This window comes from Salmo trutta, chromosome 14 (genome assembly GCF_901001165.1).
Source record: "Salmo trutta chromosome 14, fSalTru1.1, whole genome shotgun sequence".
Lineage (NCBI taxonomy): Eukaryota > Metazoa > Chordata > Actinopteri > Salmoniformes > Salmonidae > Salmo > Salmo trutta.
The window spans coordinates 5,550,229-5,565,814 of NC_042970.1; the positions used below are offsets into that span (position 1 = coordinate 5,550,229).

At 46.1% G+C, this 15,586-nt stretch overlaps 1 protein-coding gene across 2 annotated transcripts in view; it reads left to right on the forward strand.

Annotated features, from left to right (window-relative positions):
• The window catches only part of LOC115207274 (poly(rC)-binding protein 4-like), a 48,581-nt gene extending 33,633 nt beyond the window's left edge, over positions 1-14,948 (forward strand). For both annotated transcript variants that reach the window (XM_029774254.1, XM_029774255.1), the window contains exons 9-10: positions 9,654-9,823; positions 12,288-14,948. In XM_029774254.1, coding sequence (XP_029630114.1) covers positions 9,654-9,823; positions 12,288-12,705 — 588 coding nt within the window. In that variant the 3' untranslated portion in view covers positions 12,706-14,948. The remainder of the gene's footprint in view (positions 1-9,653; positions 9,824-12,287) is intronic.
• The last annotated feature ends 638 nt before the right edge of the window (positions 14,949-15,586 follow it).

The following is a 15,586-nucleotide window of genomic DNA, read 5'->3' on the forward strand; positions in this document are numbered from 1 at the left end:
AGGATAAACGTCAGGACAGGGAGAATGAGGATAAACGTCAGGACAGGGAGAATGAGGATAAACGTCAGGACAGGGAGAATGAGGATAAACGTCAGGACAGGGAGAATGAGGATAAACATCAGGACAGGGAGAATGAGGATAAACGTCAGGACAGGGAGAATGAGGATAAACGTCAGGACAGGGAGAATGAGGATAAACGTCAGGACAGGGAGGATGAGGATAAACGTCAGGACAGGGAGGATGAGGATAAACGTCAGGACAGGGAGGATGAGGATAATCGTCAGGACAGGGAGAATGAGGATAAACGTCAAGACAGGAAGGATGAGGATAAACGTCAAGACAGGGAGAATGAGGATAAACATCAAGAAGGATGAGGATAAACATCAAGACAGGGAGGGTGAGGATAAACGTCAGGACAGGGAGGATGAGGATAAACATCTATCGTTAATGAAAGGAAAGGTGTGGATTTCAGATCAGTGTTTCAAGTCATTGTAATTGAGACTCTGAATATTTATATAGACAAGGAGACCGCAGTTACTTTTGTCCCACATTGTTAATATATCGTTTGTGTCTGAAAACGTTTCTAGCTATCAAATCCTTGCTTTCGGCCGTCCTTGGTTCCTCAATTCCTCTCAAAGCTCATTGAAGTCAGAGGAAGGGACCTTGGATCCTCTCGTCAAATACACTTTGAGAGAAACTGAAAGAACAGAAGAAGGATTTGAGGGATGGTACGCAGCCATTGTTTGGCATTCTGTCATTGTGTTTCTGTGGTCTTCCGTTACAGAGGGCCTTTCGCATTAAAGATTCAATGTTCTAACATCCGTCAAAACCTTGATGGATAAAGTTGTTAATCGTGTTAGATAAGGTCGCAACTCAATTTCTTTCCACAAAACCCCTTTTCTATCAGAAGGAGAACAATATGAATAGGAATAAAATGGGAGAGAGGGAAAGATATGAGAGAGAGAGAGAGAGAGAGAGAGAGAGAGAGAGAGAGAGAGAGAGAGAGAGAGAGAGAGAGAGAGGAGAGAGAGAGAGAGAGAGAGAGAGAGAGAGAGAGAGACTGAGACTGAGACTGGAGCACAGAGGCAGTGAGACAATAAGCCCGACAGGCACACACTGCTGAGAATTTCCTGAGGGCCTGGAGGGGCTTTATCTGGGGGGGGGGGGGCTGTGTGTGTGTGTGTGTGTGTGTGTGTGTGTGTGTGTGTGTGTGTGTGTGTGTGTGTGTGTGTGTCCACCAGCTCCACATAATAAGCCGTTTCACATTACAACTGGCAGCAGGGAATCCACCCAAAATAACCTTATTGTTCTCCTCTTCTTTAACATCAGAATGAGATCGAGTCCTGTTGCTGTACAGCGATATGGGGACAGTTGGAGAGCTAACAGTCAGACAGACAAAGTCCTGTTGCTGTACAGCGATATGGGGACAGTTGGAGAGCTAACAGTCAGACAGACAAAGTCCTGTTGCTGTACAGCGATATGGGGACAGTTGGAGAGCTAACAGTCAGACAGACAAAGTCCTGTTGCTGTACAGCGATATGGGGACAGTTGGAGAGCTAACAGTCAGACAGACAAAGTCCTGTTGCTGTACAGCGATATGGGGACAGTTGGAGAGCTAACAGTCAGACAGACAAAGTCCTGTTGCTGTACAGCGATATGGGGACAGTTGGAGAGCTAACAGTCAGACAGACAAAGTCCTGTTGCTGTACAGCGATATGGGGACAGTTGGAGAGCTAACAGTCAGACAGACAAAGTCCTGTTGCTGTACAGCGATATGGGGACAGTTGGAGAGCTAACAGTCAGACAGACAAAGTCCTGTTGCTGTACAGCGATATGGGGACAGTTGGAGAGCTAACAGTCAGACAGACAAAGTCCTGTTGCTGTGCAGCGATATGGGGACAGTTGGAGAGCTAACAGTCAGACAGACAAAGTCCTGTTGCTGTACAGCGATATGGGGACAGTTGGAGAGCTAACAGTCAGACAGACAAAGTCCTGTTGCTGTACAGCGATATGGGGACAGTTGGAGAGCTAACAGTCAGACAGACAAAGTCCTGTTGCTGTACAGCGATATGGGGACAGTTGGAGAGCTAACAGTCAGACAGACAAAGTCCTGTTGCTGTACAGCGATATGGGGACAGTTGGAGAGCTAACAGTCAGACAGACAAAGTCCTGTTGCTGTACAGCGATATGGGGACAGTTGGAGAGCTAACAGTCAGACAGACAAAGTCCTGTTGCTGTACAGCGATATGGGGACAGTTGGAGAGCTAACAGTCAGACAGACAAAGTCCTGTTGCTGTACAGCGATATGGGGACAGTTGGAGAGCTAACAGTCAGACAGACAAAGTCCTGTTGCTGTACAGCGATATGGGGACAGTTGGAGAGCTAACAGTCAGACAGACAAAGTCCTGTTGCTGTACAGCGATATGGGGACAGTTGGAGAGCTAACAGTCAGACAGACAAAGTGCTTTGGACCTGGTACTTGTCTGTGGGCACTTAGCTTAGTCCCCCCAAAATAATCAGCAGGCCATTAATAGACTGCAGTGGGGGAAGGAGGGGAGGAGAGGAGGGAGGGAAGGAAGGAAGGAGGATGGGAGAAGGATGGAGGGGTTGATAGATCAGACACTGGGTGAGCGGGTGACTCGTGACAAAAGAAGAGAGCGAGAGAGAGAGAGGGGGGAGATAGGGGAGATGGAGAGGGCGAAAGGAGAGGTAGAAAGACAGGACAGATGAGAGAGAGAGAGAGAGAGAGAGGGGAGAGCGCCGAGAGGAGAGCGAGTAAGGGGAGAACAAAAGGAGATGAGGGTCTGTCCTTTAGCTAAGCATGCCGAGCTGCCAACACGTCCATGTTGGTGTCACTTCATCACTGTCCAGGCCTCAGACATGACAGGGAGTTCTGTATCCCAAATGGAACCCTATTCCCTATATAGTACACTACTTTAGACCAGAGCTCTATGGCACCCTATTCCCTATATAGTGCACTACTTTAGACCAGAGCTCCATGGAACCCTATTCCCTATATAGTACACTACTTTAGACCAGAGCTCTATGGCACCCTATTCCTTATATAGTACACTACTTTAGACCAGAGCTCTATGGGTCCTGATAAAAAGTAGTGCACTACATAGGGAATAGGGTGTAATTTGAGACACACTCACAGAGACATAGGGCTCTCTCTGGATCAGGGGCCTAACTCCTGACATCAGGGCCCCTCTCCACAAAGGGCCTCTGCCCTGACACTGAGCGGGGCTTCCTCTCAGACCTGGGTTGGAATACTGTTTCAAATCATTTTTGTTGTAATTTCAAATAGTGAAATATCTGGGCTTTACTGACACAATGAGAACAATAAAGTAGTTACAAAAGTACAAACCTCTCACGCACCTGGCAGCTGGCACTCCAGTTAGACCAGATCACTCCAGTTAGACCAGATCACTCCAGTTAGACCAGATCACTCCAGTTAGACCAGATCACTCCAGTTAGACTCCAGTTAGACCAGATCATTCCAGTTAGACCAGATCACTCCAGTTAGACCAGATCACTCCAGTTAGACCAGATCACTCCAGTTAGACCAGATCACTCCAGTTAGACTAGATCACTCCAGTTAGACCAGATCACTCCAGTTAGACCAGATCACTCCAGTTAGACTCCAGTTAGACCAGATCACTCCAGTTAGACCAGATCACTCCAGTTAGACTCCAGTTAGACCAGATCACTCCAGTTAGACTCCAGTTAGACCAGATCACTCCAGTTAGACCAGATCACTCCAGTTAGACCAGATCACTCCAGTTAGACCAGATCACTCCAGTTAGACCAGATCACTCCAGTTAGACTCCAGTTAGACCAGATCACTCCAGTTAGACCAGATCACTCCAGTTAGACTCTAGTTAGACCAGATCATTCCAGTTAGACCAGATCACTCCAGTTAGACCAGATCACTCCAGTTAGACCAGATCACTCCAGTTAGACTAGATCACTCCAGTTAGACCAGATTACTCCAGTTAGACTAGATCACTCCAGTTAGACTAGATCACTCCAGTTAGACCAGATCACTCCAGTTAGACCAGATCACTCCAGTTAGACTAGATCACTCCAGTTAGACCAGATCACTCCAGTTAGACCAGATCACTCCAGTTAGACTAGATCACTCCAGTTAGACCAGATCACTCCAGTTAGACTCCAGTTAGACCAGATCACTCCAGTTAGATCAGATCACTCCAGTTAGACCAGATCACTCCAGTTAGACCAGATCACTCCAGTTAGACCAGATCACTCCAGTTAGACTCCAGTTAGACCAGATCACTCCAGTTAGACCAGATCACTCCAGATAGACCAGATCACTCCAGTTAGACCAGATCACTCCAGTTAGACTAGATCACTCCAGTTAGACCAGATCACTCCAGATCACTCCAGTTAGACCAGATCACTCCAGATAGACCAGATCACTCCAGATAGACCAGATCACTCCAGTTAGACCAGATCACTCCAGATAGACCAGATCACTCCAGTTAGACCAGATCACTCCAGTTAGACCAGATCACTCCAGTTAGACTCCAGTTAGACCAGATCACTCCAGATAGACCAGATCACTCCAGATAGACCAGATCAAACACTACAAGTATTTGAAATATTTTGGATAGTACTTGAACCCAGGTCTGTCCCTGATCTCTGACACTGGGCTTGGCTGTCTTTGACAGATCCCGTATCCCTTATCTATGCCCTCTGCTGTCACTGAGAATAACCAGACCTGAGGACACACACAGACAGGACACAGCAGAACCATACTACCACACTAGACCCAGACCACAGGAACACTAGACGATCCCAGAGCAGAGACAGGAGGATGAGTCAGGCTGCAGCACCTGTTGTAGTTAAAGTTGAGAGCTCTGATATATTGTTCCAAACAAGACTAGGGATTATTTAAAAATATATATATTTAACCTTTATTTAACTAGGCAAGTCAGTTAAGAACAAATTCTTGTTTACACTGACGGCCTACCAGAAGGCAAAAAAGGCCTCCTGTGGCGATGGGGGCTGGGATTAAAAAAAATGTAAATAAAAATAAATATAGGACAAAACACACATCACGACAAGAGAGACAAGACAACACTACGTAAAGAGAGACCTAAGAAAACAACATAAGGCAGCAACACATGACAACACAGCGTGGAAGCAACACAACATGGCAGCAGCACAGCATGGTAGAAACACAACATGACAACAACATGGTAGCAACACAACATGACAACAACATGGTAGAAACACAACATGACAACAACATGGTAGCAACAAAACATGACAACAACATGGTAGCAACACAACATAACAACAACATGGCAGCAACACAACATGACAACAACATGGCAGCAACACAACATGACAACAACATGGTAGAAACACAACATGACAACAACATGGTAGCTACACAACATGACAACAACATGGTAGCAACACAACATGACAACAGCATGGTAGCAACACAACATGACAACAACACGGTAGCACCACAAAACATGATACAAGTATTATTGGGTACAGAAGCATCACAACTGTCAGTAAGAGTGTCTGTGATGGAGACTTTGAATGAAGAGCTGGAGATAAAACTGTCCAGTTTGAGTGTTTGTTGCAGCTCGTTCCAGTCGCTAGCTGCAGCGAACTGAGAAGACGAGCAACCCAGGAATGTGTGTGTGCTTTGGAGACCTTTAACAGAATGTGATTGGCAGAACAGGGGTTGTATGTGGAGGATGAGGGCTGCAGTAGATATCTCAGATAGGGGGGAGGGAGGCCTAAGAGGGTTTTATAAATAAGCATCAACCAGTGGGTCTTGCGACAGGTATACAGAGATGACCAGTTTACAGAGGAATATACCCATTGATGGATGGATGACCCTGTTGGCTTCAATCACTTAGTGGCCAGTTTATTAGGTTGGCCACAATCACTCAGGGGCCAGTTTATTAGGTCGGCCACAATCACTAAGTGACCAGTTTATTAGGTACACCCATCTAGTATTGGGCCGGACCCCCCTTTGCCTCCAGAACAGTGTGAATTCTTTGGGGCATAGAAACGTTGCTTAATTGCTAATTTCCCACACGATTACACCACCAACCTGTACTGTTGACACCAAGCAGGATGGGGCCATGGACTCATGCTGCTTAAGCCAAATCCTGACTCTGCCATCAAAATGACGTAAACAGGAACCAAGATTCATCGGACCAGGCGATGTTTTTACACTCCTCAATTGTTCGGTGTTGGTGATGGCGTGCCCACTGGAGCGATTTTTCTTCTTCTTGTTTTCAGCTGACAGGAGTGGAACCCGGTGTGGTCATCTGCTGCAGTAGCCCATCTGTGACATTCTCCTTCGACCTCTCATCAACGAGCTGTTTTCATCCACAGGACTACTGTGCTGACTGGATTTTTTGTTGTTGTTGGTTTGTCGCGCCGTTCTCTGTAAACCCTAGACACTGTCGTACGTGAAAATCCCAGGAGGCCCGCTGTTTCTGAGATACTGGAACCGGTGCGCCTGGCACCGACGATCAGACCACGCTCTAACGTTTTGCCCATTCTAACATTCAATCAAACAGTAACTGAATGCCTTGATGCCTGTCTGCCTGCATTATAAACCAAGCCACTGTTACGTGACTCACTGTCTGTAAGAGTGATCCGATTTTTTTTTGTGAACGGGATGATGTACCTAATAAACTGGCCGCTGAGTGTATACTTACAGCAATGTACTGTAAGTTGCTTTTGATGAAGTGTCTGCTAAAAAGCGATTAGATTTGAATGTAGCTAAAGCCCACTACTAATCACATGCTATCCCTCATTTTACATTTCTGCTGTTTGTTTCTGATTGCATTTCTATTACACAGGTCATTCCCTGTGGCTCAGTTGGTAGAGCATGGTGTGTGCAACACCAGGGTTGTGGGTTCGATTCCCACGGGGGTCCAGTACAAAAAAAAAAAAAAAAACTTTTTTTAAATGCATGAAATAAAATGTATGTATTCACTACTGTAAGTCGCTCTGGATAAGAGCGTCTGCTAAATGACTAAAATGTAAATGTAAAATGTACCCACTATAGCAGAAACACTAGTCTGACCCACTATAGCAGAAACACTAGTCTGACCCACTATAGCAGAAACACTAGTCTGACCCACTATAGCAGAAACACTAGTCTGACCCACTATAGCAGAAACACTAGTCTGACCCACTATAGCAGAAACACTTGTGTGACTCATGTCCAGGGAGCAAATACACTTGTGAAGTTACCTTGGTAAGAAATCAATAGTCACTTACCTTCAATGGGTATAGGTGAGGGATCTGTTGGCTGTAGCAGTTAGAATAGCAGGATGTAGTGTACAGATTGACTACCGGTATGGTTTGCAAGGTATTGGAATTGACCCCTGATTTTAAAGGTTAGTAGCTTTTCCTTGGTAGATCTGTTCTGCACTGAGACAAACTGTGGGATTGGAGGGAGTGCATGTTTGTTTTTAAACCATGCTCAAGACAATGTTTCCATGATACACAAACTTTTACATGTATTTTTCATGTACAGTGCCTTCGGAAAGTATTCAGACCCCTTGACCTTTTTCCACATTTTGTTACGTTACAGCCTTATTCTAAAATGGATGTAAAAAAAATACTATTCTCTGCAATCTACACACAATACCCCATAATGACATCACAATACCCCATAATGACATCACAATACCCCATAATGACATCACAATACCCCATAATGACAAAGCGAAAACAGTTTTTTTTTAAATGTTGCTAATTTATTAAAAATAAAAAGCAGAAATACCTTATTTACATAAGTATTCAGACTCTTTGCTATGAGACTCAACATTGAGCTCAGGTGCATCCTGTTTCCATCGATCATCCTTGAGATGTTTCTACAACTTGATTGTAGTCCACCTGTGGTAAATTCAATTGATTGGACATGATTTGGAAAGGCACACACCTGAGTATATAAGGTCTCACAGCTGACAGTGCATGTCAGAGCAAAAAACCAAGTCATGAGGTCGAAGGAATTGTCAGTAGAGCTCTGAGACAGGATTGCGTCGAGGCACAGATCTGGGGAAGGGTACCAAAAAATGTCTGTAGCATTGAAGGTTCACCAAGAACACAGTGGCCTCCGTCATTCTTAAATGGAAGAAGTTTGGAACCACCAAGACTCATCCTAGAGCTGGCCGCCCGGCCAAACTGAGCAATCGAGGGAGAAGGGCCTTGGTCAGGGAGGTGATCAAGAACCCGATGTTCACTCTAACAGAGCTCTAGAGTTCCTCTGTGGAGATGGGAGAACCTTCCAGGAGGACAACCATCTCTCCAGCACTCCACCAATCAGGCCTTTATGGTGGAGTGGCCAGGAGGAAGCCACTCCTCAGTAAAAGGCACATGACAGCCCGCTTAGACAGCCAAAAGGCACCTAAAGACTCTCAGACCATGAGAAACAAGATTCTCTGATCTGATGAAATCAAGATTGAACTCTTTGGCCTGAATGCCAAGTGTCACGCCCTACGGTGAAGCATGGTGGTGGCAGCATCATGCTGTTGGGATGTTTTTCAGCAGCAGGCACTGGGAGACTAGTCAGGATCGAGGGAAAGATGAACAGAGCAAAGTACAGAGAGATCCTTGATGAAAACCTGCTCCAGAGCGCTCAGGACCTCAGACTGGGGCGAAAGTTCCCCTTCCAACAGGACAACGATCCTAAGCACACAGCCAAGAAAACGCAGGAGTGGCTTCGGGACAAGTCTCTGAATGTCCTTGAGTGGCCCAGCCAGAGCCCGGACTTGAACCCAATTGAACATCTGGAGAGACTTGAAAATAGCTGTGCAGCAATGCTCCCCATCCAACCTGACAGAGCTTGAGAGGATCTGCAGAGAAGAATGGGAGAAACTGCCCAAATACAGGTGTGCCAAGCTTATAGCGTCATACCCAAGAAGACTTGAGGCTGTAATCGCTGCCAAAGCTGCTTCAACAAAGTACTGAGTAAAGGGTCTGAATACTTATGTAAATGTGATATTTCAGTTTCTTTTTTTTAATAGATTTGCAACAAAAGAAAAAAAATGGCTTTGTCATTGTTGGGTATTGTGTGTAGATTGATGAGATAAACATTTTTTTTTAAATCAATTTTAGAATAAGGCTGTAATGTAACAAAATGAGGAAAAAGTCAAGGGGTCTGAATACTTTCCCGAATGCACTGTATTCTGGGAAGTCACATTAAGATTGCCATCTGTTGTTCAAGTGTACCCTGAACATTTAGTATGGTCAACACTAACTCCCTTTGGAGTTAGGACATGATCTGTCTGGTGAAGCGTCCTCGTTTCTTCCCTCTCTCCTTGGCTCCATCATTGACCTGATCATCATCGGGCGTCAGGGAACCAAGATCAAAACACGCACACAGGTCTCCTCCCACATTCTCACGTCCCCTCTCTCTCTCCTCTCTCTCTCCTCTCTCTCTCCTTCAGCTCATCGGCTCCATCATCGGGCGTCAGGGAACCAAGATCAAAACACACACACAGGTCTCCTCCCACATTCTCACGTCCCCTCTCTCTCTCCTCTCTCTCTCCTCTCTCTCCTGTCTCTCTCTCTCTCCTCTCTCTCTCCTCTCTCTCTTTCTCTCTCTCTCTCTCTCCTCTCTCTCTCCTCTCTCTCTCCTTCAGCTCATCGGCTCCATCATCGGGCGTCAGGGAACCAAGATCAATGAGATCCGCCAGGCGTCAGGGGCTCAGATAAAGATTGGTAGCCAGCTGGACAGCACCAGTGATAGAGCCGTCACCATCACAGGGACCCCCATCTCTATCAACCTGGCCCAATACCTCATCACCTCCTGGTAAGAGAAATCTCTGCCACCACCGAGCACAGCACACAAGGAGTAGAGAGGGAGGGAGGGAGGGAGGGAGGGAGGGAGGGACATCACCATCACGGGAACAACCATCTCCATTAACTTTACCCAACACCACCTCCTGGTAAGAGAAAGCACCACCCCTCCCTCTCCCACCTCCTGGTAAGAGAAAGCACCTCCCCTCTCTCTCCCACCTCCTGGTAAGAGAAAGCACCTCCCCTCCCCTCCCTCTCCCACCTCCTGGTAAGAGAAAGCACCTCCCCTCCCCTCCCTCTCCCACCTCCTGGTTAGAGAAAGCACCTCCCCTCCCCTCCCTCTCCCACCTCCTGGTAAGAGAAAGCACCACCCCTCCCCTCCCTCTCCCACCTCCTGGTAAGAGAAAGCACCACCCCTCCCCTCCTTCTCCCACCTCCTGGTAAGAGAAAGCACCTCCCCTCCCCTCCTTCTCCCACCTCCTGGTAAGAGAAAGCACCACCCCTCCCCTCCCACCTCCTGGTAAGAGAAAGCACCTCCCCTCCCCTCCCTCTACCACCTCCTGGTAAGAGAAAGCACCACCCCTTCCCTCCTTCTCCCACCTCCTGGTAAGAGAAAGCACCACCCCTCCCCTCCCACCTCCTGGTAAGAGAAAGCACCACCCCTCCCCTCCCCTCCCTCTCCCACCTCCTGGTAAGAGAAAGCACCTCCCCTCCCCTCCCTCTCCCACCTCCTGGTAAAAGAAAGCACCACCCCTCCCCTCCCTCTCCCACCTCCTGGTAAGAGAAAGCACCACCCAGCAGGACAACAATATAAACGATAAGATACAAGATGTGTACAGTATCTTTTATCCCGAGCAACTGGACCACTTCCTGGCAGTGCTTGAATTGGGCCGGTACACACTGGTACAGAGCGCTGTTTGAGTCCAACACCTTATTGAATTGGCTCTAAAATATGACTTAACAATACTGTCAAATAAGAATAAGTACTGGCACCTGTTTTATTCCACTGGTCAGGTCACATGATCAGGAAAGAACCCTGGTCAGGTCACATGATCAGGAAAGAACCCTGGTCAGGTCACATGATCAGGAAAGAACCCTGGTCAGGTCACATGATCAGGAAAGAGCCCTGGTCAGGTCACATGATCAGGAAAGAACCCTGGTCAGGTCACATGATCAGGAAAGAACCTTGGTCAGGTCACATGATCAGGAAAGAACCCTGGTCAGGTCATATGATCAGGAAAGAACCCTGGTCAGGTCACATGATCAGGAAAGAACCCTGGTCAGGTCACATGATCAGGAAAGAACCCTGGCCCTAGATACTCATGTCTCCAGACTCAGTCCTACTGCTTCATGAGAGAATCTTTACACATTTATCTCCACAGATTACACATTTGGACAAAGGAGTTTTACTACCGAGTATTGGAGAGATAGACTACAACAACCCATACTATTAGAAAATGACACTTGCAACACATTTGCATTAAGGATACTAAAACTGTCAAGTATGACAATGATGCGTTAACACACTGATTAAATACAATATTTTTTTATCTTGTGATGATTATTCATGTTGCGTGACTGTTTTCTGAGGACCTCTCGCCTCCGATCAGCACAGCGACTAGAGCGTTTACAGTTCACTCGCTGTCTCTCTTCCAGGTGTTGCATCTGACAGGTTAAAGTGCTACATTTTGAACATACTCTATAAGTACGAAGTGCAAACCATTGGACTGTAGGGCCACACCGTCATACCATAACATTCCATCATTCTTCTACCCTAAAAAACATATTATAGCCATGCTGAATTACACATCCTACATGTTCTATTACTAATTACACTATATTACTAATTACACTATATTACTAATTACACTATATTACTAATTACACTATATTACTTATTACACTATATTACTTATTACACTATATTACTAATTACACTATATTACTAATTACACTATATTACTTATTACACTATATTACTTATTACACTATATGACTAATTACACTATATTAGTAAGTAGTTACAAATTGTATTCACACAGACAATACATTCGCAATATGCAATATATATATTTCATTACATATTGACAAATGCAATATGTATATTCGAATCTTACAATAATAAGGAAATTCCTAATGAACTTTGAACTTATTTGTTTCCCTTACCCAAGCCCTTACCCAAGCCATCACCCTGACTTATAGCACCCTCTCCCCACATGAGAGTCCTAAAGACCCCCCTTCCAGTAATCTGTTGCAACCTCCAGCAAAACACACATTTTTTTATCTCCTTTCATTTAATTTATTTAATTTTTACTTTCTTTAACATGTCTTTTATTTATTTAACCTTCTAACCCGTTTTCATCCGGTACTCCTCCTTTCCTCCTTTCCTCCTCCCTCCCTCCCTCCCTCCCTCCACCCTCCCTTCCCTCCCTCCACCCCTCCACCTCCTATCGTCCTCCTCCTATCCCCCTGTGCAGTTTAGAGACCGCCAAATCCACCGCCCAGTCTTCCTCCATGTCGACCTCTGCTGACCTCACCATGGCCTACACCCAACCCCCCTCCCCCGCCTCCTCCTCAGCCGCTGCTGCTGCCACCCTGGCTGCCATGGGCTGCCCCGGCATGTCCCACCCCCACGCTGCAGTCCCCATGATGGGCAACCCCTACGGGGCCCTCCCCCTCTCCAGCCTCCTCGGAATGCAATCCATGAAATCCCTCCAATCCATGCCCTACCTGGCATTATCCAACCCTGCCGCCAATGCAGCCGCCGCCCAGGCCCAGGCCCAGGCTCAGGCTCAGGCTCAGGCCCAGGCCCAGGCTCAGATCTATACGGCGAAGATTTCTTCCGCCAATGGGATCGGGAAGAAACCAGAGAGACAGAAGTTTGCGCCGTACTGATGACGTCCGTCTCCATCCTCCATCTATCCCTCTAGCTCTCACCTCCTCTGTCCACGAGACAAGAAAGAAAGGGGGGAAATGGAGAGAAGGAAATAGCAGGGTTTTTTGTTCTCCTCCATTCTCTTTCTTCTTGCTTGATGATGTGGTTGTAGTTGGACATTTTCGATTGATTTAGTTTTTTAGGCTTTTTTTTTGTCCTTTATATAGTGAACCACTAGGAGGAACGTTTGATTGGCTCGTTTAGATAGCTATATTTATGTTGTCAGGTCTTGGAAACCTATTAAGCCATAGTCTGCGTCCCAAATGGCAACCTAATTCCTTTACGTGCACTACTTCAGTCCAGAGCACATAAGGTTCAGGTTGAAAGTAGTGCGCTATATAGGGAATAGGGTGGCATTTGAGATGCACACATAGACTATTCCTAACTTCCATTTTTATCTTCTTCTAACCTTCCTTTCGTTCTACTGTACTGCTGTTATTGATTATTGATTATTGATTTATTATTGATAATAATGAAATATTCCCACTAAGAGTTTATAAATTAAAACACTGGTGAGTGATGCTCAACTGTACGGGCGTATGAGCTTTTATACAGTACATGATGTCTGTTTCGGTTTCTTCCTGTGTTCAACTCCTCAATTTTTTGAAGAACGATGTAAAAAAAAAAAAAAAAAAAGTTGAAAAAAATGACTAGACAAAAAAATCTAACCTCTCGTTTTGCGTTGTTTTTTTGTGAGTTTTTGGTAATATTTTATTTGACATGTGTTGTTTAATTTATTTTATTTATTATGCCGAGTATTACTTTTATGATAAAATGTTAGATTTTTGGGGAGGGGAATGGCAGCGAGTACTACTGCTAAGACTACGAGTTATTTCATCCTGTCCTCTGAGTTTTAACTCTAACATGGTGACCAGACTGCTCGCGAGCTCCTCTCTAACATGGTGACCAGACTGCTCGCGAGCTCCTCTCTAACATGGTGACCAGACTGCTCGCGAGGGCCACTCTAACATGGTGACCAGACTGCTCGCAAGCTCCACTCTAACATGGTGACCAGACTGCTCGCGAGCTCCTCTCTAACATGGTGACCAGACTGCTCGCGAGCTCCTCTCTAACATGGTGACCAGACTGCTCGCGAGCTCCACTCTAACATGGTGACCAGACTGCTCGCGAGCTCCACTCTAACATGGTGACCAGACTGCTCGCGAGCTCCTCTCTAACATGGTGACCAGACTGCTCGCGAGCTCCTCTCTAACATGGTGACCAGACTGCTCGCGAGCTCCACTCTAACATGGTGACCAGACTGCTTGCGAGGGCCACTCTAACATGGTGACCAGACTGCTCGCGAGCTCCACTCTAACATGGTGACCAGACTGCTCGCGAGCTCCACTCTAACATGGTGACCAGACTGCTCACGAGCTCCACTCTAACATAGTGACCAGACTGCTCGCGAGCTCCACTCTAACATGGTGACCAGACTGCTCGCGAGCTCCTCTCTAACATGGTGACCAGACTGCTCGCGACCTCCACTCTAACATGGTGACCAGACTGCTTGCGAGGGCCACTCTAACATGGTGACCAGACTGCTCGCAAGCTCCACTCTAACATGGTGACCAGACTGCTCACGAGCTCCACTCTAACATAGTGACCAGACTGCCCGCGAGCTTCTCTCTAACATGGTGACCAGACTGCTTGCAAGCTCCACTCTAACATGGTGACCAGACTGCTCGCGAGCTCCACTCTAACATGGTGACCAGACTGCTCACGAGCTCCACTCTAACATAGTGACCAGACTGCTCGCGAGCTTCTCTCTAACATGGTGACCAGACTGCTCGCGAGCTCCACTCTAACATGGTGACCAGACTGCTTGCGAGGGCCACTCTAACATGGTGACCAGACTGCTCGCAAGCTCCACTCTAACATGGTGACCAGACTGCTCGCGAGCTCCACTCTAACATGGTGACCAGACTGCTCACGAGCTCCACTCTAACATAGTGACCAGACTGCTCGCGAGCTCCACTCTAACATGGTGACCAGACTGCTCGCGAGGGCCACTCTAACATGGTGACCAGACTGCTCGCAAGCTCCACTCTAACATGGTATTTCCTCCTGTCTCTCACCACAGAAGTGGTATCTTCTACTAAAGGTTGTTGTTTATTTTAACAACATTATGTTTTTGTTGAATAGAGAAATTGTGTTTCCACAACTGATATGTCAATATTATTAAACATTTAACACGATAAAAGCTGTGTATTTCCAACTTTCTTACTGGGATTTAAACAGCAAAACCTCTGTTAGGACGTGTCTGAGGGATGAGAGATGATTTTCTCACCCCAGCTGTCAAACTAAGATGCCATGCATGGTAGCTACTCTTGTGAGACTAATGCTGCATGTTAGCTTGGACACACGCACACATACACAAACACACACACACACACATACACAAACACACACACATTGAAACACACACACACGTTAAAATACAATAAAATGGGTCTCTACAGACTCGATACATAACCACAGACTCTATAGACATACATAACCACAGACTCTATAGACATACATAACCACAGACTATAGACATACATAACTACAGACTCTATAGACATACATAACCACAGACTCTATAGACATACATAACTACAGACTATATATACATACTTAACCACAGACTCTATAGACATACATAACCACAGACTCTATAGACATACATAACCACAGACTCTATAGACATACATAACCACAGACTCTATAGACATACATAACCACAGACTCTATAGACATACATAACCACAGACTCTAGAGACATACATAACCACAGACTCTATAGACATACATAACTACAGACTATATATACATACTTAACCACAGACTCTATAGACA